At 38.4% G+C, this 22,841-nt stretch overlaps 2 protein-coding genes across 2 annotated transcripts; both read left to right on the top strand.

Annotated features, from left to right (window-relative positions):
• Positions 1-572: 572 nt before the first annotated feature.
• On the top strand, positions 573-19,012 carry LOC6629581 (protein fem-1 homolog CG6966). The gene is made up of 5 exons (XM_002054837.4): positions 573-1,316; positions 16,187-16,547; positions 16,612-17,212; positions 17,276-18,116; positions 18,175-19,012. The coding sequence occupies exons 1-5, from the start codon at positions 1,257-1,259 to the stop codon at positions 18,358-18,360; spliced, it is 2,049 nt and encodes a 682-aa protein (XP_002054873.1). The 5' UTR covers positions 573-1,256; the 3' UTR covers positions 18,361-19,012.
• A 714-nt stretch (positions 19,013-19,726) lies between these two features.
• LOC6629582 (zinc metalloproteinase nas-38) lies at positions 19,727-21,947 on the top strand. The gene has a single exon (XM_002054838.3). The coding sequence runs from the start codon at positions 20,431-20,433 to the stop codon at positions 21,187-21,189; it is 759 nt and encodes a 252-aa protein (XP_002054874.1). The 5' UTR covers positions 19,727-20,430; the 3' UTR covers positions 21,190-21,947.
• Positions 21,948-22,841: the final 894 nt, after the last annotated feature.

Raw genomic sequence — 22,841 nt, 5'->3', positions numbered from 1 at the left:
ATGCGAATCTACAAAATGTATAACGAATATATCAAAATTGTGTTCTATAATGTTCGGCATTGTTAAGAGCAGAAATACCATTGTTGCAAATTCAAACTGCGCGCCGATTTCTCGACAGCTAGGCTTTAACGATACCCCGTGTAAGGTCTGACACCATTCGATATCACGCTAATCGATGATTTTAATTATTCGTTCATGGTAATGTTAACTTGACAGTATATCGAATTATTTAACAGACTGTACTAGACGTGCTAGAGGTGTGCAATGTTTAATTTCGTATACATATGCATCGATATCACGAGCTCCGTAAGATTTCGATTATTTCTTTCAAAGACTAAAGTAATTATGGTCGTTCTGGTAATTATTATATAAGATACATAAATAATGATATCTATGCCAAAAATACTGCACAATAATTGATTTAAACAATGCTAGAAAAGTCAAAGCGGCTATGTTCTTTAACAGCTTATTTCGTGAGCATACATGTGTTGTCATTTTGCTCACGTACCCATCTCTATGCTGTTATTCGATCACTCTTATAAGAAAAAGTTAACAGCGTTTTTTTCAGTGATATTTTTCCTGTTCGTGCGTGACGTCGCGCGACTGTGCCGCTGACGATTGTGTGTTTTAATTAAATCATATTTAAGAATCATAAAACGCAAGAAACCAAGCTGGCACAGAGTGGTAACGGCAGAAGATTGGCGCGATATAATTAAGTGCAGCAGATATTCAACGCGCCGCGCAACAGAAGCGACACAACAAAAGAGAAATAGTACAAAGAAATTTGTCTTCCTGCTTTTGGCCGCTGCCGCCGCCGCCGCCGTCGCCGTCGCTGCCGCTGCCACAGAAGAAGAGAGCGCAAAAAAAAAAATGCAACAAAATACGGAAGCAGAGCAATAAAAACGCAACAATAACGTAGACTGACGATAATTGTGCAATTATTGAAAGAATTGTATATTTATTTTCGGTTGCAAGTTCTTTGTGTGAGAAAAATATACATACACACATACATACATAAAAATAAATTACTAGCAATTCACATAAGCAATAACAACAACATCCACAGCAGGCAGTGAAAAATCTCAATCTCGCAACCAAAACGACGAAAGCAGTGGCAGAAAATTTATTAAAAAATAAAATAATTTTTTGGCTGATTTGCTAAACATATAAATTAAAAAGGAACACAAAATTTTGAGTGAGGTTTTGAAAGTTGTTATTTATGCAAAAGTGCGTCGCCCAGCAAACACATTTCTAAAATGGATGACAAATTCATCGTATTCAATGCTGCACGCGATAATAACCTGCCCCTATTGAAGGTGAGTACCTACCTGCTCTGCAATTGCTAATTCTGCCCCTGCTGCTGATGCGTGGGCGGCTGCCTGCGACTGCGACTGCGACTTGCAAGTAAAAATCACAGCACAACTCAGCTGCTGCTGCTGCTGCTGCAGTGCTGCCAGCCTTGTGACTAATCAATAAAATTCTACACACAAACACACCACACACACACACATACGCGAGCTGCTGAGCGAGAGGCAGAGAGAGAGAAAGAGTGGTTTGCTCGGCAACAGCGCCAAAACAATAACAAATACAAATGTGCGCGCACACACACACATGAGTGTATATACACATAGCGTGTTTGTTTGTTTGTTTGTGGGCGTACATTTCAAGCTCCCTGCGACTGTGGCACGCTTTTTGCATAATAAAGTTCTTAAGCTTTGACTGCTTTGGCTTGACATTGGAACACTGCAAATTGCGCTGTTGCATTTGGCTTCATTTGCCCTGCAACTACGTGTAGGTGTGTGTGTGTGTGTGTGCAAATGTGTGTGTTTGTTTGTCTGTAGTTTTATGACTTTTATTTGTAATACCCTTTTTGGTTATATCACTTGAAACATAAAAATATTACAAGCATTTCTGCTAATTTTGACAAGAAAATCTTTGCAAACTTTTTACTCGATACTAATGTTAGACTTATGTTATGATTTAGCACATTAACATTAATCAAGATTTTCAATTTTTTCAATATGGTGCATTTATTCTTGAAACACCTTTAAATATAATTGATATAATTATTTCGTTCATGGTAAATAAATTGCATAAGATTTAAAGTTCTGGCTACAACTTTTGTTATATGTTATAGGCCTTCTTTACATTGGCTGCAGTCATTTAACATAAGAATGCCACACTACAGGCCACTGTTAGAAAGCGCGAATAAAGGTAATTTAATGACGTCATAAATTGCAAAGAAATGTAAAGCACATTTTAGGGATTTTTCGTTTTGTTTGTTTCTATGTGTTGTTTGCGTTCATGCGACAAACTATTTTTGTGAGTGTGTGTATTTTTTTTTATAGTGTTCCGTTACATTTTGCATTGATTCACTTGCGCTGCTTTCGTTAGCGTTATCTTATCGCTATCAGTTTGTGTCTCCAAACCAGATACACGACTACAAAATATCATTCTACTTTTTTCTTCTGTTTTTAGCTATAGCTTATTATTAATTTTTGTTAAATCACTTTTGATTCGTATTTGGGCCACGTTGTGTGCTTTTCGGCCGCTTGTGTTAACATGTTAATGACAGTCAAAAATTCAACAGCTGAAATCACGTTGCGTTCGGTTTTGTTAAACGCTTCCGCCATTGTCAAGTGCGTCAACTCGACGGGGAAGATATTGCCTGCCTCCCCACCCCGCCTCTCTCTTTGTCGCTCTCTCTCTCTCTCCATCTCGCTTTAATTCTCTACATATGTGTGTGTATGTATGCATGGTGTACTTTCGCATCTGCATGTGCTGTCAGTTATCCTTGAGAGCGTTCAATCACCGTCGCAGAGAGCAACAGAAAGGCTCGACTCGCACCGGTTTTGTTCATTTTTAGACTTCCTGACTTGGGCTCGACTCTGGCTCCGAAAATGTGTCATTTATGGGGCTGACGATGCTGATGCTGCGTCAGGAAGCGATTTAATTGATGTGCGCGCGCGTGTGTGTGTGTGTCCCAAAATAGCCGCGTGCCTGGGCTGAATTTGTGCTTTTAAATATACATATGTATATATGTATATATTTTGCAAGGTGTTATTGCAGCCCAAAGCAACTGCTGCTCCATATTGAGTCAACCAGCTCCGATCTCGAACGCCAATGTGTGCAACATGTTCTAGCACATGGAACTGGTTTTTCTCGCTCTGTGAACACTTTTTCTAGTTCGTTGGCAATGTTGTTGCTGTTGTTGTTGTTGTTGTTGTTGTTGTTCTTGTTGGTTGTTTATGTTTATTCCAAAAATAAAAGCCAAAACACATAATATCATACTTATGTGGTAAGTACATGTGCACACATACATACATGCATGCATACATGTATACATGCGTACATGCATACGTACATAGAGTGTATGTATGCATGATGTATGCGCACACGAAGTCCAAGTGCCACTTTGCGCTAAAGTCACAACAATACGTATTTTGTGAAGTACGCTACGTGAGATCTGTGCTTTATTGATGAGCTCTGTTGAGTCAGGCAGAAAATAAATGAAGTACTTTTAATAAGATCGCAAATATTAAAGGTTTAACGAGTGATTTGTTATGGGCAAGAAATAAAACAATACAGGAAATGTTTTAGATACAAATATTTTAAAAGTTCCCCAGTGTCTGATAATGTTTATTTATATATGCACTCAAATGAGGAAAAAAAATCAATTATTTATTTTATTTTTAATTTTATGCTTTATTTTAAGTAATTGATGAGAAAACGGTTTTCGGAAAATTCGAAAAAAAGTTAAAGAACCCAAACTGACAAGGAAATAGAAGAAACTTTAATTAAAAACTAAAATAAAAATCACGTGTTGCCAAATTTCAACGAAACATGTTTGCATGAGCATATCATAAAATACAGCTAAATCATAAAATGTATTAAGATAACCAGAAAAACATTTAAATGAATTGTGCTGGAACTGGATTTCGGATTAGTCAAACTGGGTTTTGTTCAAAAGGAGCCAGTTCAAAAGTCATAAAGAACATGAACATTTGTTAATGGTTGACAAAAATAATTTAATTATAATTTCATAAAATTAATTTGAAACGAACGAAATGATTAAATATAAGCAAATCTGATAGAAATTTCAACTTTGTAGGCTCGAAATAAATAAAAGGCAAAATAAAAGGAAGTTGAAAAACAGGAAGCGAACTTTTGAATAAGAGTAAAACTTTATTTAAATTATAAACCAGAACCAAATGACGAATTGCAAAAGTTGAACGAACCGCTTAAAAGGAAACATATTCAACATTTGCATATCATGAAAATATAAAATGTATTGCCAAAATAGGCAGAAAACGGGATTTGAAATGATCTAAGCTGGACTTAAAAAAAAGTTCTTGAACTGAGCAATCGAAAGGCTTTGCGAATGCTTTTAATACTTAAATAATAATAATAATACTTTAAATGAACTAAATGAGCCGAAAGGCTCTTGTAATAATTAGCTAATTCATCAGTTCTGATAACTATCAGGATATTGGATATATTGTTCAAGAGCCATCCAAGTTCGAACCATCAATTTGCATGCCAAAAAAATGCTTCAATCATGCAAAGTGAAAAAGCTTTGGTTAGTTGTTTTCCAAAGATTTGCAAATGCAAAGCATTCAAATTAAGTAGATTTTTACATATATATATATATGTACATACATATGTGCACATATGTTCGCATTATATATATATTTTTTTAGCTCGGTCAACAGCTGTTTTTGAGGTTGAGGCTGATTCTTTGCCTTTTCGGTTTCTTTAGTTTTGTTTTGTGCTGTACATTTGCAGCGCAAATTGCTTGTCTAAAGTTGTTGCTTGTTGCTGTTGTTGCTATGTTAACCTCAAAAAGCGAATTTGAATTCGAGTGTGCGAGCGAGAGCGACAACCACAGCTGAGCTTTATGTGCAGCATCATTCAGTGTGGACCTACTTCTTTTTTCCACTTGTTTAACATTTAACTGCTTCTTGATTATTAGTTGCCAGTGCTTTGTACAGGCGTGTGTGTGCTCCCCCCCCTCTCTCTCTCTCTCTCTCTCTCTCTTTGTGTGCGTGTGTCTGTAAATGTAAGGTCAGAGCGTAGCTGTTGCTCTATGGCTGGTTTGCTTTGACTTCAATTCTGCTGCCGTCTCGTCGTCGTCTCATAAAGTACTCGAGAGCAGCAGCGACTCGCATGTGTACAATGTATTTACTCCCCATGTACCCATTGTACATTAACAGCAATTAACAACAACAACAACAATGCATCTCTTGTGTCTGCAGACAGTTAAAGCTGAGTGCGTGCGATAGCGTTCATTGGCTTTATCTTAAGTATTATCGGCATGCACTCGCCGCCGCAGCGGGTATGACAATTTTGTTGCCAAGTTTGTCATGTTTATGGAGAGCAAACTGGGTGATAGTGGCTTTAGAATAAAGGTGGAGGGAGGGTTGGGGTTGGGGGTGTTGCCTAGATAAGACCTATTTATGTCATGCTCTAACTTAAGCTTTTAAATTTGCTTCGATTTTTAAGATATGATATAAAGTTGCAAATTGTATGCAAGTAATTTATTCTCGGAATGGGCATTAAACGAAATACGCAAGGTCGAATACCCCTAATCTAGAGCACAAAATTTGCTTTTTATTCGTTTACTTTTGTTTGATAATAACGTGCTAAGTTTTTCTTCGAATTCATTCTTAATATGTATGACAGAATAAATCAAATAAATTCAACAAATGTTTGATAGAAATATTACAACATTTTCTAACAATATTTGATTAAAGCATTTGATGTGAACAGATCATTATAAGTTTTTGAATACTATATATAAAATAATTTATATTATTATTTAACAAATAATGATTGCCAATCTTGGTTCACAGTCCAATAACAGCTTAAAGCTCATTGGTAGCCAAATACATGCACCTATATGAAGAGATACTGATCTTTCAGATTTTCTACGCCCTCAAAAGGCGTAGGCAATATAATTGTGGATTGATCTTAAGAGGGGCTCATCGGTGATCTACCAGCAACTTACAGTTTTTAGAATTTGTAAAACCTTAAGCTAAAGAGTATTTACACGTCGTTGCCTCTTACATAGAAGTGTAATACCCTTTGTTTTGAACAGCGCTGAACTAGTGAAGCAGGAAAGAGCGAAAGACGCACACTGTGAGAAATAAGTCGACATTTCCATTTCCCTGTGCATGATATTCAAATTATTTTCATTTATCCTAAGACTATATTTTGTTGGCAAATTTATATGATTTTCATCCTGGTAAAATTCAATTTTAAATGATATGGACCTTCGTGCACTTCATATTTATTTTTAGCAGGTGATTTTTGCGCAATGGAAAAAGCATGTGTCACAATACTGACCTTGCATACCACATTTTGTTAATCAGTTTTTCCGGCTGCGAAATCTTATCGACTTCCCGTCTTAATGCGCACTTAAATACGTCACAAAAGACAACTACTTTAGCAAAAAATGCACTTCTATTGCAAGTCTCTCGAATCTATCAGCTGAGTCTACAAAATGCTTTTTCAAGTTCTTCTTATAAATCCCTCGCTGTATAAAACTTATCTACCTAGACTCTTCAATCTATCAACTATGTCTACAATATATGTATATGATATTATTCGAGCTATAGTTAAAGTTATAAAAATCTCTACAATCTTTTAACTTGGCTACAATATGCATTTTCGAATTCCATCAAAATCCCTGTGCGTAAGCTATATTTAATCTATACTAATTTCACAAGTCTCTTTAATCTATCAACTTAGTCTACAATATTTCTTCTTCGAGTACTTCATAAAATCTTGATTGTAAGCTATATACTATATATACTATATGTATAAAGATCATCATCCTAAGTAAAGTTGGAAAATGTTACAAATCTTTTTCACACACGTCATTTTGAGCACTTAAAGCAATTCATTAACTTGACACTTGTTCGTTGTTTGATGTGACATGTGGACGTTAGGTTCAGGGCGCAATTGAATGGCCTTTTTAAAATGCTATTGTATTTCTCGCAGTGCATTTTATCGCACCTCGTAACTTATTTACGATGCCGTTCCGTCGATGCCAATGCCTCTAGGGAATATTGCGTGCTACCGTGCTACGATTTATTCCAACTACATGTAACTATCTTTAAGTATAGCCATCCGTATCTGTATCTGTATCTCGGTATCTGTATCTGTATGTGTATGCGTAGTTGTATCTGTTTGTGTTTTGCTTTGTTTGTTTATTTGTTTGGCTTATTCCGCGATCGACGCCGTCATGACTTTGAAGTTCGTCGCACGATTAACTAAAGCAACAAAGCCCACAACAATGTGAATGCCTTCTGGCTGATTATACGCCCATCATAAAGCATTATAATATTATCAGCGCCTGTGCTAGGCATCAGAATGGGGCTCAATGCCTATCTGCTCGTCTATATGTATGAACGTATATACATATCTATCCAGTATCTCTGTTGATGTTTGTCTGTGAGTATCTCTGTTGATATTTACCAGACCCTAACAGGCCTGCGGCTTATGCATCAGCTTCAGCTTTATAAGCGTTTCTCCTTGAGCGAAATAAATATAGCTCAATACTATATTTGAAATACAACTTGGGCTGATAAGCTTAAGCAGCTCATTTTATCAGTAGAATACACATTCATTCAATTTGCATAGATATCAAAAATATGTCAATAGTGAAATTAAAACATTTAAAAAGTATCTGGGAACGTTCGAGATTGTCTTTGGGAAATATTTAATTTGTAATATAAACAGTTTGTCTTGTTCAAGGAAATCTGGCTCCCATTTAAGTGTTTATTCCACATAAGGTTAGGTTTTTATGGCAATGTTAATTTTTCTTTAATTAACTTGACCATTTTTTTTTTTTAACTTTTTATTTAATTTTAATTGATAGAGCGGAATAGATATTTATGAAAATAATACATGATTTATATTTAAATTTGACCTGGTACAGGTTTTATGTTATTAACATTTTCAGCCTAACAGAGGTTCATTACATTCTGTTGGTATGGAAATAATGTTTGGAAATACTTGTTTTTCGTAGAGTATTTTTCCACGGCGCATCAAAACAAAGCGCATCAAAATCGCCCCTGACCTCGACCCTGCATCGTGTGAACCCCAGCATAAATATGCATATATATATATGCATACATGAATACTCTAACTATCTACATTCATAAATACATACATACATAAATATATGCACACATAAATACATACATACATAAAAACATGCATACATACATATAAACACATAAATACATCCACACATACATACATGCACACATACATACATACATGCACTTACATGTATATAAACACATACATACATGCACAAACATATACATAAATACATACCTACATGCACACACACATGCATAAATACATACATACATGGACATACATATATATAAATACATACATACGTGGACATACATATATATAAATACATACATACATGCACCCACATATATGTAAATACATGCATACATGCACACACATATACGTAAATACATACATACATGCACAAACATACACATAAATACATACATACATGCACACACATATAAATTAATACATATATACATGCACCCACATATACGTAAATGCATTCATACATGCACACATACATAACTACATACGTAAATATATACATACATACATCAATTCATCAATACATATATATGTACCTACCTACTTAACTATCTACTTTCGTACATACATACACACATACATACACTCATGCATGTATACTCATCAAAATATGCATTACTTATTGTAAGATGATTTGATTTGTCTTGTCTGCTGGCTGATATATCGCATCAGAGACGTTCGTTCTCTTGTTGAACCCGTTAAAAGCACCGTTGACCTCAAGACTAGAGCTCGCAGCCTTTTCTGTAGTTTGTTACACCCTTGAAGCGACTGCGCAGTCGCGCCAGTTTAGCTAACAAATAAGCCAAATAATTGAGCGACGTGGCTGATTTGAATGTCAGCCTGGTCGTCGAGCGAGTGGTCAGGGAAGGGGGGAAGTGGGGAGGGGGAACCTTTAAATTGTCGGTTGAACGCACCAAAGCGGAGACCAAGAGCCAGTGGAGAGTTGTGAGACATGAAGAGACGCGGGCACGCGGGTAGGTTGATATCTACTGCTGCATATCGACATTGAACTCGTTCAATGTCAAAATTATAATAAATTATGCGTGCACGGCAAACAGAAAATGATCGCAAAGCAACAGCAACAACAAAAACAACAACTACAACAACAATACGACCAACAGCAGCAACAATTATGGAAAGTTGTTTATTGTTGATTGTTTATTACACGGAAACAACATTTGTAAACGCCTTTAAAATGCTGGCGATTTTAAACTGATTCGCAATAGATTTTCGCGACATTTTCATAGCGGTAAATTGCAAGGTAAAACACCCGGATAACCCTCCCCCCCTCTCCCCCCTCGCACACTTTCACATGATTTATGCGCATTTGATGGAGAACAAATGTCAAGTATGCAAGATTTTTACCTTGTTTCAAAAATGTACATATACATGCGAACATGCGTACATGCCAGACATGCATATATGCATGCATGCACACATGCACACATGTACACATGTATTTCGTTTCGTTTATTATTGCTGTCTGTTTTCACGCGGCAAGCAATTTGCGCAACACAAAAGCAACAGCAGAAAATACAAATTAAATACAAATTAAACACACACACACACAAGCAGAGGTATATGTATATATATGTATGTCTGCATGTGTTTAATTTCGGGAAGTGAAATTTCAAATCTGTTTTTCGTTGAAACAAGCAAAAACCAAAACAAATTCTGAGAGCAGGCGCAATTATTGTGTGATCCCTTTTCGCTTGAGTCATCTAAAAGTTTGGATCTGGGAAATTTTGAAGAGTTGACTAACAAAACACGCTGACTAAAAGTCTCGTAAGGTTCTGCTTCTGCTTTCGGTACGCATTAAGAAAATGTGTAAATATAAATATATTAAGTGAAGCCAAGTCACATTTGCTGTTGATTTTTACTCAATGAAACTGAAACTCGATTGGGGAATAGGAAAATCAAAAATTCCGATTTTTCTTTTTATCAAACTGGAGACTCGCATGTAAAAAAAATAACATTATATGTTATGTTAATAACATTACATGTTTCTTTCTAAATCATGGATTTTTTATTTAATTTTCCAGAGTTTTTTAGTTTGAAGTTTCACAAAAATTTGGGTAAAAATAAAACCATTTTTGTGGTCTGCAATTCAATAGTTCTTCAACCATTAGGGCTAAAAAGATAGCTATACTTTAAAATTGATATAAAATATTTGTATTATAGAAGAAAACATTTATTTCGAACAAGTCTAGAAGCTTAATATTATATCAATATTTATAGATGCACATATTGTATACGAAACAATCAGATATTTCATTTAATTAGCATACATAAAAAACAAATAATTGAGAATATATTTAAGTATTTTGCATTTAAGTATTGAGCATTAAAATAAAAATACATTTGACAGTTTCACGATGTTTGTAATATTCCAATTCAAGTTCCACAACATTGTTTTTTTAATTGTTTCTCAATTTTCAATTTTTGCAAACCTAATAGATGTCTAGACATATTTAGTATATATATATATATGTATAGCTGGGTCAAGAGATCTTGTAGTTAAAAAAATTATTTTTAATTTAATGTCTCTAGTGAGTATGAAGAGAGAGAGAGATAAAAGATTTTTATGTTTGTCGTAGGACGCATTCAACCACAAAAATTTCTGGAATGTTGCGTAGATAAGTGGCGTTCCAATTGACTGCGACATCAAACTAAACTTTTAGCTTAATTTTTCGTTTCGCTTATTAACTTATGTCCATCTAAAGGGACAAAGGCAGTTTTTAATACGAAGTTGGTATTTTAATACTATGTTTGATACAGTCACACCATTCTTTGCTAAAATGCAACTCTGTGAGAATCGTTTTTTTAATCTGAAATGAATATAAATTAAGCAATGATTCCATAGTCTTATTCCTGACTAAATGTACTAAGAGACTTTTCTTACCTTTGGGAGAGAAGCATTTCCAATGAAAATACATATACTTATATTGATAATGTACCTTTTTTTAATAGGTGTTCTATTAAAAAAATGTTTAATGTTAATTACCTTTTAACATTTGCGTTTGTCGCTTGTCACATGTTGGATTTTCCACAATTATCTATACTTTTCATTGAATTATGTTACAACCGGTTGCTGGGCCAAATGTGGCTCGTTGCGTGGGCTCATATCAATTACCGCATAACGCATGCCACCTGTGCTACCTGTGCTCTATAGCTAACGGTACAATTGTGACGGCCTTTGCCTTACGTTTTTACGTTCCACTACGTTTGTGTGTCGCACAGCCCGCCCAGCTCGCCCATTGTCTAACTTGCCTACAGACATACATCAGACATATGTATGTGCATGCGTATGTCTGGGGCGGCACCCGTGAACTGTTGCGATCTGTCCGGACTCCGGGCAAGGTTAAGCGAGACTTTGGGGCAATCGCCGTGCTTGGCGTCATTCCGTTTGTTTGTAGTTAACTGTTGTTGCATGACTCATCAGATATCGGTTGGCGTGAAGCGAACTTAATCTCAATTGAATATGCAGCCGGGAACCTGCTTCTCATGCGTACATGCAAGCATACACACACACACACACACACACACACACACATACGTATGTTATAAATGCGGAAAAGCAAACAGCTGCCGTTTGTTTGTTTGTTCGTTTGCTGCTGATGAAAGCGAAAAGTTCAGTAGCCCACGATGTTGCTCGTTGGACATTTGGGATTGGGATTCTCTTTAGCCATGGCCATGCCATAAACATTTAATGATGCACCACAGCAAGGCTGTGCTCCCAATCTGATTGAAATATTAAGGCGTAAATTTTAATATTCATGTATTTAAGCTTATATTTAGCTTATTGTTGTTTTTATTGTATTATTTTCAAAAAATTTTTCAACAATTTCTATCTTTGAGAAATGCGCTGCTAAATGTTGCCAAAATGTGCTTGTCACGCGCACGAGCTGTTAAATGCGTAGACAAAGGGGTTGACACGCCCGGTTGTGGGGGAGGGGTGGTCGCTGTGGCCATTTTGTGACGCAGAATAAGCACGAAGAAAGAAAGAACTGTTGCTCCGTCTGCGTCGCCAGAGAGATCAGGAAGCGTTAACATTCTTAAACGCGTGTTAGAAGAGCACAAAAAATAAGTTGCTCTCAGTTGGAGCCAGAGGCGAGAGTGAGCGGCAGAGAGAGGGGGGAGAGAGAGCGCGCGTATAATGCCAAGCCAATGACAACAAAACGAAAACGAACAAAAAGGAAAAGCATAAATAAATAAATAAATAAAATGCCGCACGGCATTCACAAGGTCTTCTGATTGAGTGCTCCCCCAGCGGCTTTTTTTGTGTGTGTTTGTGTGTGTGTGTTGTTTTTGTTTTTTATATTTATTATTTCTCTGCGTTTCTATACTCTTGCAGAGTATACTTTTGTTTTGTCACGAAATGTGTAACGCTTGGAAATGTGTAACGATTGTCTGTTGATATCTCAGACGTAAAACTAACATGCATTTTTTTTTTTATAATAAATATTTCAGAGTTTATCTCTATCAAATAGAGATAAAAACCAAAAGTTTAACAGAAACTTAACAACAAATCGTAGCTGCTTTATCATAGAGAATTATATGCTTATATGCTTATGATTAATATATCATCGATCGGAAATGAAGATCTCTTTCCTTTTATAAAAACCCAATGCCTGCAAGGGTATTTACTCTTCGGCCTAGTCGTTTATTTTTGTTTTTCGGTTTTTTGTATTTATTTCTGGTTTTAAGAAACGGACGGCGATGTCGTTGTTTTGGGTTTTGGTCCGGACGATTGCTCTAATTGAGACTGATAAGTCGAAAAGTTCTCTTGTCCCAAGGTTTTCTCTAATCATTTTGTTTCCTATCGCCCAAGGGCTTTAGTATAGTCTGAGCCTTTTCAATGCAGGAAATTAGCAAACGTTTCTAAAGAAAGAAGAGAAACATGATTATAGATTACTTGAAAAATATCCCGATTTGCTGCTCAATTTCTAAAAAAGTTCGTCTAGGCAATAAAAACCAAAATGCACATTGAACTGTACAGAAAAAGTTTTATCAAACTGGAACCCTTTTGTCAATGTGTCTAGTGTGTGTGTATTATTTTATTGATATTGATAATGTTAACAAATCAAAAAAATGATATACCAAAAGAAAGAGAAGAAGAAAAACAATATTTGATTAGCGTAGAATTCAACGTCAACTGCTAATCGACACCTGTCCCCGGCGCAAAATATGTGTATTTGTCAAATCGATAAATCACAAATCATTGTTCTGCTTTAAACTTAAGCATGAGCTAATATTTTATAAATATTTGTATTATTTGCAATAGGCTTAAGCCTAAACATTAAAAATATTAATTTTTAAGAGCCAACTCATGGCACATTACAACATCTATATAGAATGTTAGGAGGTTTATAAATAAAATATACTCTAGACAGGCAAATAATTCTCTTGCGATTCGACTAAATATATAAACAGGATATGCTATTCGAACTAAAGGCAATTCTCTCACAAGCTTAAAAAGCTTTGCAACACTTTGAATTCGCATGAATGCAATTGAGTACAAACCAGTATTGGTAAACACAGTTGCAGTTGAATGATTAAAACAATTTATGGCCAGACTTTAGAGAGATGTTCTTTGGGTATAACTAAAAAAATAACAAGATTTTATATAGAAAAATGTTCTATTTAAACATAGTCCACAACTAAACGGTGTGTTTAAAATACCAGTGTTGGTAAACGCCCCAACTAGTCTTATATTCTGGCTATCTTTTACCTAGATTTTTTTGCAATTTAATCAGGCATAAGGCTCAATATATACTACTGTTTTTTTATCGCACAAATTTATTTTATAAGCTGTTGATAAGAATATTAAATAATATAATTATATTAAATTTATCGCTCTTGAACTTTGGACTTTTAAAATTGTCACAAAATGTTTGGTCTACTTAATGGTTAACAGAGAAATATTTGAAAATGAAAAAACAATCTTGGAATATGTTAAAGTTCTTGTGCTTTATTTTCAAAACAATTTAACTCTTGACAATAAGAAATGAAAATGTTTAGGGGAACTTCAGCAGCAATTGAAAGTTGGAAGCGTTCTATAAGTTTGAGTTATTTAAGATTGGTTGAGAAACCTGTCTGTCAAGTTTTTGCTTCAATAACCCCTTTTTGATATTCCAATATGTTTACATATTGCCAACAAAATTTCCTTGACAATGTTCTTAAGAGTCTAACACGCTTGCATTAAACCAGGTGCAATCACAGCCTAGGTGGCAAGTGTGAGTCCATATTCCAGACGCTCAGGCTGGAGTTGAAGACGACACGCATATTACATATGGCACTATCCACTTCTATATAGACTGCCGACTGGACAATGTTTCATCTGCGCTCATTCGAAAAGCAGCGCGACACGTGCGTCTGTCCACACGCAGACCGGCCCACAGGTGCTTCGGGCGCAGCTAATAACGTAATTAACATACAGTGAAAACAAAACACGTTTGACATCAATGAAATTCAATTTCAAATTGGCATGCGCAAATAAAATAAAATGCAAATCAACCAGAATAAACTGATATCATTGTATAACCGCAGCCCGAATACCCTTTTAATTTATTTTGAAGTTTGAGAATTTTGTGCAAATGGTTTGTTTAAAAAAGAAACACCTGGAAAGTATATTTTGATTAAAATCAATTTATGGATTGAAAAGTTTTTTGATTTTCGGATTATTCGCGTGTTATCAATAGATTTTTGGGAGATTTGTAATGTTGGAAGAGAAGAGGGACAGAAGAGACTAGATCGCATAGTAACATTTAACGACTCGCCTGTTGATGCTGATCAGCAATATATATACTTAATGGGGCCGGAGGTGTCTTCTTCGAAGCGTTACAAACTTCATCACAAAATAGTAATACCCTCTAGAAGGGTATACGAATGATAATTTGTGCGCTACGCGCAAGTAATTTGTATAGACGATCGATTGTGATTAAAACAGCTACAAGATATAGTAATCCGATATGGCATATTGACTTTGACATGCGACATGTAACAGTGCTCTAGTTGGGTATGTCCGACTGGCGGATACTCTGCAAAAGATGAAAGAATCCTGATATGTATATACTCTTCCAGAGGCTACATGCCAAATTTGTTGACTCTAGCCCATTTAAGCCTGTGAAACTTGTTCATAAATGGAATTTTTTTATCTTTATTTATCGATTTCTTGGAAGTGTTGCAAGTTATCGGTTATCGGAAGCAGGCTTGCACTGGGAGGACCTAAGTTTCATGTCTCTAGCTCTTGTAGGTTCTGAGATTGACTCGGCTTTTGATTCTGTTCAAGAATAAATATACATTATGGGCTCTGAGATGCTTCTATCTGCCTATCACAAAAACGTTATACCCTTTATAAACACTTTCTCAGCTCAGGGCGCAGGGTATACAAAGATTCAGCATTGTAAAGAGTGAAACTGATTTATTAGGGCCAACCGATTATTCTGACTCTCATGCCTTCAAACTTTCAGTGTCTCATATATAGAAATTATATATAGCTCACGAATTTACAAATTGTAATTAGCACTTTGCGTTTTTCTGTCGCACTTTTTGCCAGTTTGGTTTTATTGTTAAGCAGATAAATAATTTATTTATGCGCATATCAATTCTTTATCGAATACACGCTTCTAATTGCAAATGTTATTGGTTGCGTATATGAATAATAACATTCTCGGAAATACCTATACATATATATATGTATATATGTGATTCTCATGTGAGCTTGATAAGAAATCTATTGATAAGCGCAATATTTGATTTCCCATGTAAATTCAAAGTCAACGGGCTTTAGTTACAAATTGTGTTGCGCCACATGTTGCAGCAACATGCTGCCTTAAATGTTGCTGCAGCATGTTGTGTAAACATATTCAATATTGACTTTCTTTTGCCAAATGTTTGTTTATGTTTAACGCAGCTTAAACTGTTTTTATCTCATTTTTGTTTTGATTTGATAAATATTTTAAGTATATTATATAATAATAAAATGCTCAAGACTATTGCAATCATTTCTATTTTATTATAATTGTATTTTCGTCAATTTCAGAACGTGCTGTACAACAAAACGACATCAGAAATTGCGGCATTGATATCGGCTAAAGTGAACGGAGCCACACCTTTGGTCATCTCCTGTCGGAACGGACACTACGACATTGTAGAATATTTATTGACAAAGTGTCGCGCCAATGTGGAACAGGTTGGCTCCGTTAGCTTCGATGGCGAGCCCATCGAGGATGCGCCGCCGCTGTGGTGTGCCGCCGCCGCCGGCCATTTGGGCATTGTCAAGATGCTGGTGCGCCGCTTTGCGAACGTGAACAGCACAACGCGCACGAACTCGACGCCGTTGCGTGCCGCCTGCTTCGATGGCCACTACGAGATCGTCAAATATTTGGTGCATCACGGAGCAGGTTTGTTGCCATCATTTCTTGCCATAAATGGCGCTTGTAATCGTTGTATGCTTGTCTCTCGCAGACTTCGAGGTGGCCAATCGGCATGGCCACACCTGCCTAATGATAGCCTGCTATAAGGGCCACTATCGCATTGCCCAGTATCTGTTATCGCTGAATGCGGACGTGAATCGCTGCAGCATTAAGGGCAACACGGCGCTGCACGATTGCGCGGAGTCGGGCTCACTGCAAATTCTGCAGCTGCTGCTGAAACACGGCGCCACCATGGACGTGGACTATTATGGCATGACGCCGTTGTTGGCTGCCAGCGTCACCGGACACATGCCCATTGTGGAGCACCTGATAACGTTGCCGTGTGTTAGCCGGGTGGCGCGCATCGATGCACTGGAGCTGCTCGGCGCAACGTATGTGGACAAGAAGCGTGACATGGCCGTTGCGCTGACGCTGTGGCGACGCGCTCTCGAGGAGCGTGCACAGGAACCGCAATTGCACAAAAAGGTGCAGGAACCGGTGCCAGCCTACGAGCTGGTCACCGAAGTCACAACCATCGAAGAACTCGAGGAGCTGGTACTCGATCCGGATGAGATGCGCATGCAGGCGCTAGTCATACGACAGCGCATTCTAGGACCGACGCATCCGGACACCAGCTACTACATTCGTTTCAGGTAGGCGCAGGCAAAGAAGAAACCGCAAGAAGTCGTTTTTTTAAATATAATTATCCTTTGCAGGGGCGCCCATTATGCAGACGCTGGTCGCTTCGATCGCTGCATCGAGCTCTGGTCCTATGCCCTGACTATGCAACAGAAAATCTTGCAGCCGCTTAGCCCCATGACGCAATCCTCGTTGCTCTCGTTCGCTGAGCTCTTCAGCTTTATGCTGGTCGAGGCGGGGCGTCTGCTGCCGCGCGGACGCATCGTGCCGCCCATTGAGGCGGACGGCATGCTCACGATCTTTCACAAGGCCGTGCTGGAAGTGGAGCGCGGTCAGGCATTTACGCTGGAGCAGAATCAACATCAGCATCTGCTGCCCGCCGCCAGCAAACAACTGAACCAGTCCTCATCGACATCATCTTCCTCCAGCTCATCATCAAACTCAACCACAGGCTCAACATCCGGCTCAACGTCCGGCTCAACGTCCGGCTCATCGTCGACCACGTTGCTGTCGGCGCATCAGCACGACTGCAATCATGATCCCAATGCACTAAGCCGCACTCTGGTCAGTGCCCTGCACATTGGCTGCCTGCTCAGCTCGCTGCTCGAGGCGGACAGCTTCTGTCCGGACATGCGGCATCAGATCATGAACGCCCTGTATCGCCTCAATCGTCTCAAGGTGCATGTGCGCTGCGGCCGCACAGCCCTGCACTATGCCTGCTATCGCGAGGGCACCCTGGTCGGTCGCTATCCCTCGTGCCAGTTCCCATCGGCATCGCTGGCCAAGGCGCTGCTGGAAGTGGGCGCCGATCCGAATGCCGTGGACGATGCGGGCAATACGCCGCTTCATCTGGCCGCCACACTGCAGCCCTATGTCGAGCCATTGGCGCACACGCTGCTCGAGGGTGGCGCACATCTGGTGAGTGGCAAAAATGTAGCTCTGCTATTTCGATAACTAATCCGTCGACTGTTTGCAGGACACCAAGAACGATGCGGGCGAGACCTTCGAGTCGCTGCTGGCGCCGACACCTCTGCACAAGATCATCGACACGATGAAGTACACGACGCTTGCGTGTCTGGCGGCACGCACCATCAAACAGCATGGCATCAAATATCAGAAGACTGTGCCGCCGGCGCTCTACCAGTTCATTGAGCTGCACTAGGCGATGCTCGTGGGCACATCCACACTCGGACACACACACACACACACACACTCATATATACAGAGAGACCGCCCGCCCACCCGCCATCGAAGCCATGCCACGTGGATAGACATAATATACCTACAACTACTATATCTACTACTATTACTATTATAAATATAGAGAGCTGATCGGAGAGCGTTACTAATGACTAGGAACTGATTTGTGATGTTTGCAAGCGAAGTGCCCAATCCTGGCGCCAGGATCAGGATTGAATACAATGACGACAAGGATGACAAAGATGATGATGATGACGATGACGGTTTTGTCAGTTAAAACAACAACAACAAAAAACGAAAAACAAAAAAAAAAAAAAAAACAAAGAAAAACAAAAGAAAAAACAACAACGACAACAACGACGACATCCAACTACAACTGAAATTCGCTGTTTATTATTTTGCTTGCAAAATGTTTTTTAATTGTGTTCTTGCTAATCTATTTTTTTTTTTTCTTTTGTATGTATGAATTATGATAATAATAATAATAATATTATGTATACGCCACGTGGCGCAGTCGGGCAGCTAAAACATATACATATGCACGCCTTCTTTGGGCTGCAGCCAAGTCCTCATAGCTGCCGCGACCCAGCCAATGCGGCGTATTGTTACGCGTATTTAGTGTGTACTCCCTCCCAGCCCCTCCCCGACCCAAATCTGCTCCCGCCGACTGAGCCGGAGCAGAGTTTGATACAAATACTATAACAATATATTTTATATCAATTGCTTGACTCGATTCTCGATACACTCAACGATAGTTAGTACGATCCACAGCTTAAGCGTTCGGCTAATTTCTAGAACCGTAGAATAAGCATATGCATACGCATACATACATTATGCACTGTAATATGTTAAAATGTAACGTGAAAATATCGAAACGCATGCGAGACGATAGGGCATATGCCAGGTGCTTGGAGGTCTTTGGGTTGTGTTTATGGAACAGAAGCAATTGTCAGTCTAATGTTATGCATTAGGACGTGTCGAATATGCAGCTGCCACGAGCAGCATACATACACACAGAACTGTAGAACAGTGGTGGCCAGAAAAAGTGGCTAACATTGTTGATTGAGCTTTACACGCTTTTGTATTGTCATTCAAATTTATAGCATATTAGTACATTTAATAAATGTAAATTCTGTGCGGTTTTCTTAAAGTATAATGAATGAAAAGCAATATTCGGTTTCAAGCTTAGAGCCTTATTTGCTGTATAATTACTTTTAGCTCGTTCATCAATAAATAATTTATCGGTTTTAGTTTAATGTCTCAGATCAAACTCGATCAAGGCATGATTGATAGAAACATAGAATGAAAACTTTGCGAAATATGTTTTAAATCATTTTAAGAGCATTTAAAAATACCACGAAAATTAATAGTTTTCTTGATTATTTTAAAAATTAAATTAAGTTTGTCGTGTTCAACATAAGTTGCAATAATATTTTAATCGTGTGACTTTGATAAAACGAAATGCACTTCGATTTTGCTCAAATATGATTTCCGAATTTCCGATTGTATTCAGTTAATTACTCAGGAACTGTAAAAGAAGCTTGTCAGATTTGACTGGCAGAGGCGCGACACTTTTTCTGGCCAGCAGTGTAGTCGTTATATGATTGAATTATATTGTCATGCATACAAAAAACGATTTACCGACCTTACACAACACTCACACACACACACAGTGTGTGTGTGTGTGCAGGCGTAGTATATAAATATTTTATCTATGTTAAATTATGCAAATTGTATTACGGATAATGTCGAATTTGGCTCCATGGGAACAGCAATTGCATTGGAGAGCAGGCTTATCGAGAGGAATAGTTGCATAAGAATGTGTTGCTAATACTTAGTTGTTATCTGTCTACATATACACACACACACACATACTTATGTTTATCTATATGCATGTGAAACCTTAGTTTGCACACATTTTCAATGCAAACACAAAACTGATAATTATATTTTAAAGAAATCATTATAAAAGCATTTTGTTTGGGACGCAACTGTATAAAAACCAAAGCCAACTGCTTGGAATTCAGGCAGAATGTGGTTTCCATTGCTGGGCTTGGTGGCCATTCTCGGTGCACAGGGCCAGGAGTATTTCGAGAACTACTACAACGAGATCGATATTGACGATGAGCAGGCGGAGATCAAGACCCGCAACGCCATGCGCTCGCCGCTCCAGCTGTGGCCCAGCCGGCGGCTATATTATCGCATTGCCGGCGACTTGAGTCCGGAGGAGGCGGACAATGTGCGCAACGCTGTGACCACCTTCAATGAGCGGACATGCCTGCGCTTCGAGGAGCTGTCTGGAGCGGCTCCGGCGGGCAGTCGCTATGTCTTCTATAAGAAGTCGCCCAAGTTGTGCGGCACCCGGATCGGCTATAATCCCATACCGCTTCTGGGTGCCGGCTCGCATGATGTGCAGCTCTCGCCGAAGTGTCTGGCCACGCCGGGCATTATACAGCACGAGACACTGCATGTGCTGGGCCTGTATCACGAGCAGAGTCGTCCGGATCGCGACGAACACGTCGTTGTCGATTACGATAATATTCCACGCAAATACTGGCCACAGTTCATGGCCACCTCGGAGTCCACGACAACCACCTATGATGTGCCCTACGACTTTGAGAGCGTCATGCATTATCCGAAGAACGCCTTTGCCAAGGATCCCAGCCAGCCCACGATGCGTGCCCTGGTCGATGGTAATCCCGTCGAGCGCGAGATGGGACAGACGCGTGGCCCGTCCGAGAGGGATTTGTTCAAAATACGCAAGATGTACAAATGCGAAGAGTCCAGGTGAATGGTTATATCGAGCGGAGATTTGGTTGGCAATAAACAAGATGCGCGCTTCAATTATTTATAAATACAACCCGCAGATATATTCCTGAAAACATAGATATATTCCTGCACAGATATATTCGACTTAATCTTGCGTCGCAAGAATTAAAGTTCTTTCGTCTGAATGAAGCTAACAATTCTCTTAGGATTATAAAATGGGGAGAGAAAGAGGGCTATCTTGGGCACGCCGAAGATTAAATACCCTTGCAGACCCAACCTATGATATAGTGGTCCGATGGTGACAGGATTTTGTATATATATGAGGAGCATAGCAAAGCTTATAAATGCCGAGTTTGGTCAAGATATCTTGAAAAACAAAAACGTATTCCATACAACAACCTACTTTTCAACAGATCGTTCCCATGGCAGCTATATGATATAGTGGTCCGATGTTAATACGATTTTGTGTAAATATAGGGAATATAGAGATACTTATAATTGGCGATTTTGGTTATGATATCTTGATAAATTAAAAAGTTTTCATGCAAGAACCTACTTTTCGACCAATGGCAGCTATATGATATAATGGTAATGTTGATAGGATTTTGCATATATATGTGGAGCATTGTAAAGCTAATAAATGCCGAGTTTGGTCCAGATATCTTGAAAAACCAAGAAGTTTTTCCTGCAATAACTTAATTTTCGAATATCGAAAGGTATATCTTCCACTATTTTAGAGTAGATGTAATATCTGCTACATTTGAAGTAACTATATAAAATGACATTAATGTCTGAATGACCGAAACCGAAATAGTCCTGCATATATATGTATTTAGAGGATATTGGATATATTTTATTGAACGTTTATCAACACTAGGCATAGAACAGATTAGTTATTGATATTATTAGATAGAAAGCAAACAGAACTCTTCATTCGAGAATGAATCGAATTCAACATGAATTCTGTTCGTTTGGCAACTTTCATCGAGATATATCTATATTTGTATCAAACGGACATATCTATAATCAAACGGATATTTGTGCTGAGTAGTCGAATTATTAAATAGCGCAAAAATATTAAATAGGCCTTAATAATAGACAGCCAACTGCTGTTTAAACCTTTTTTTTATTTTTGTGCAAATGTCAAAGTCAGTTAACTGAATAGAAATCGGGCTGCGGACCATCGGAGGGAAGTGTGAGCTTTGGTTTGATCTGGGCAGACAGCCAAGGAAATTAATGTGCCCAAAGTGCTTAGCTAGTGTGCGTGCCAAGTGTCTCTTTCAGCCTAAAGGTGTGTGTGTGTGTGTGTGTGAGTGAGAGTGTGTGTGTGTGCGTGTGTTTGTGTGGAATGAAGTGCAAACATTGCTCTCTGCAAGCACTTGCAATTGAAGTGAAATTAATTCATTTGCAAGTGGGACCTAATTTTTTTTTCGTCTGACCATAACTTTGGCCTTAAGAGCATTTGCATATGAAATGTGCGCCGGCATGGCTTAAGAGAGTGCTCACAATGGAAAGTTCGAAAGTTGAAAGAGCGCATGGAATATGTGTTTGGCACACTTGTTGTCTAAACTTTGCACCACTGTGGCAAAAGCTCGCTCTCTCTCGCTCTCTCTTTCTGTGCGCTCTCCTTAGCGCCTTTGGCTCTGCCGACGCGTCTGCTGTCGGGCTCGTCGT

This window comes from Drosophila virilis, chromosome 2 (assembly GCF_030788295.1).
Source record: "Drosophila virilis strain 15010-1051.87 chromosome 2, Dvir_AGI_RSII-ME, whole genome shotgun sequence".
NCBI lineage: Eukaryota > Metazoa > Arthropoda > Insecta > Diptera > Drosophilidae > Drosophila > Drosophila virilis.
This window is presented reverse-complemented; position numbering and strand designations above follow the sequence as displayed.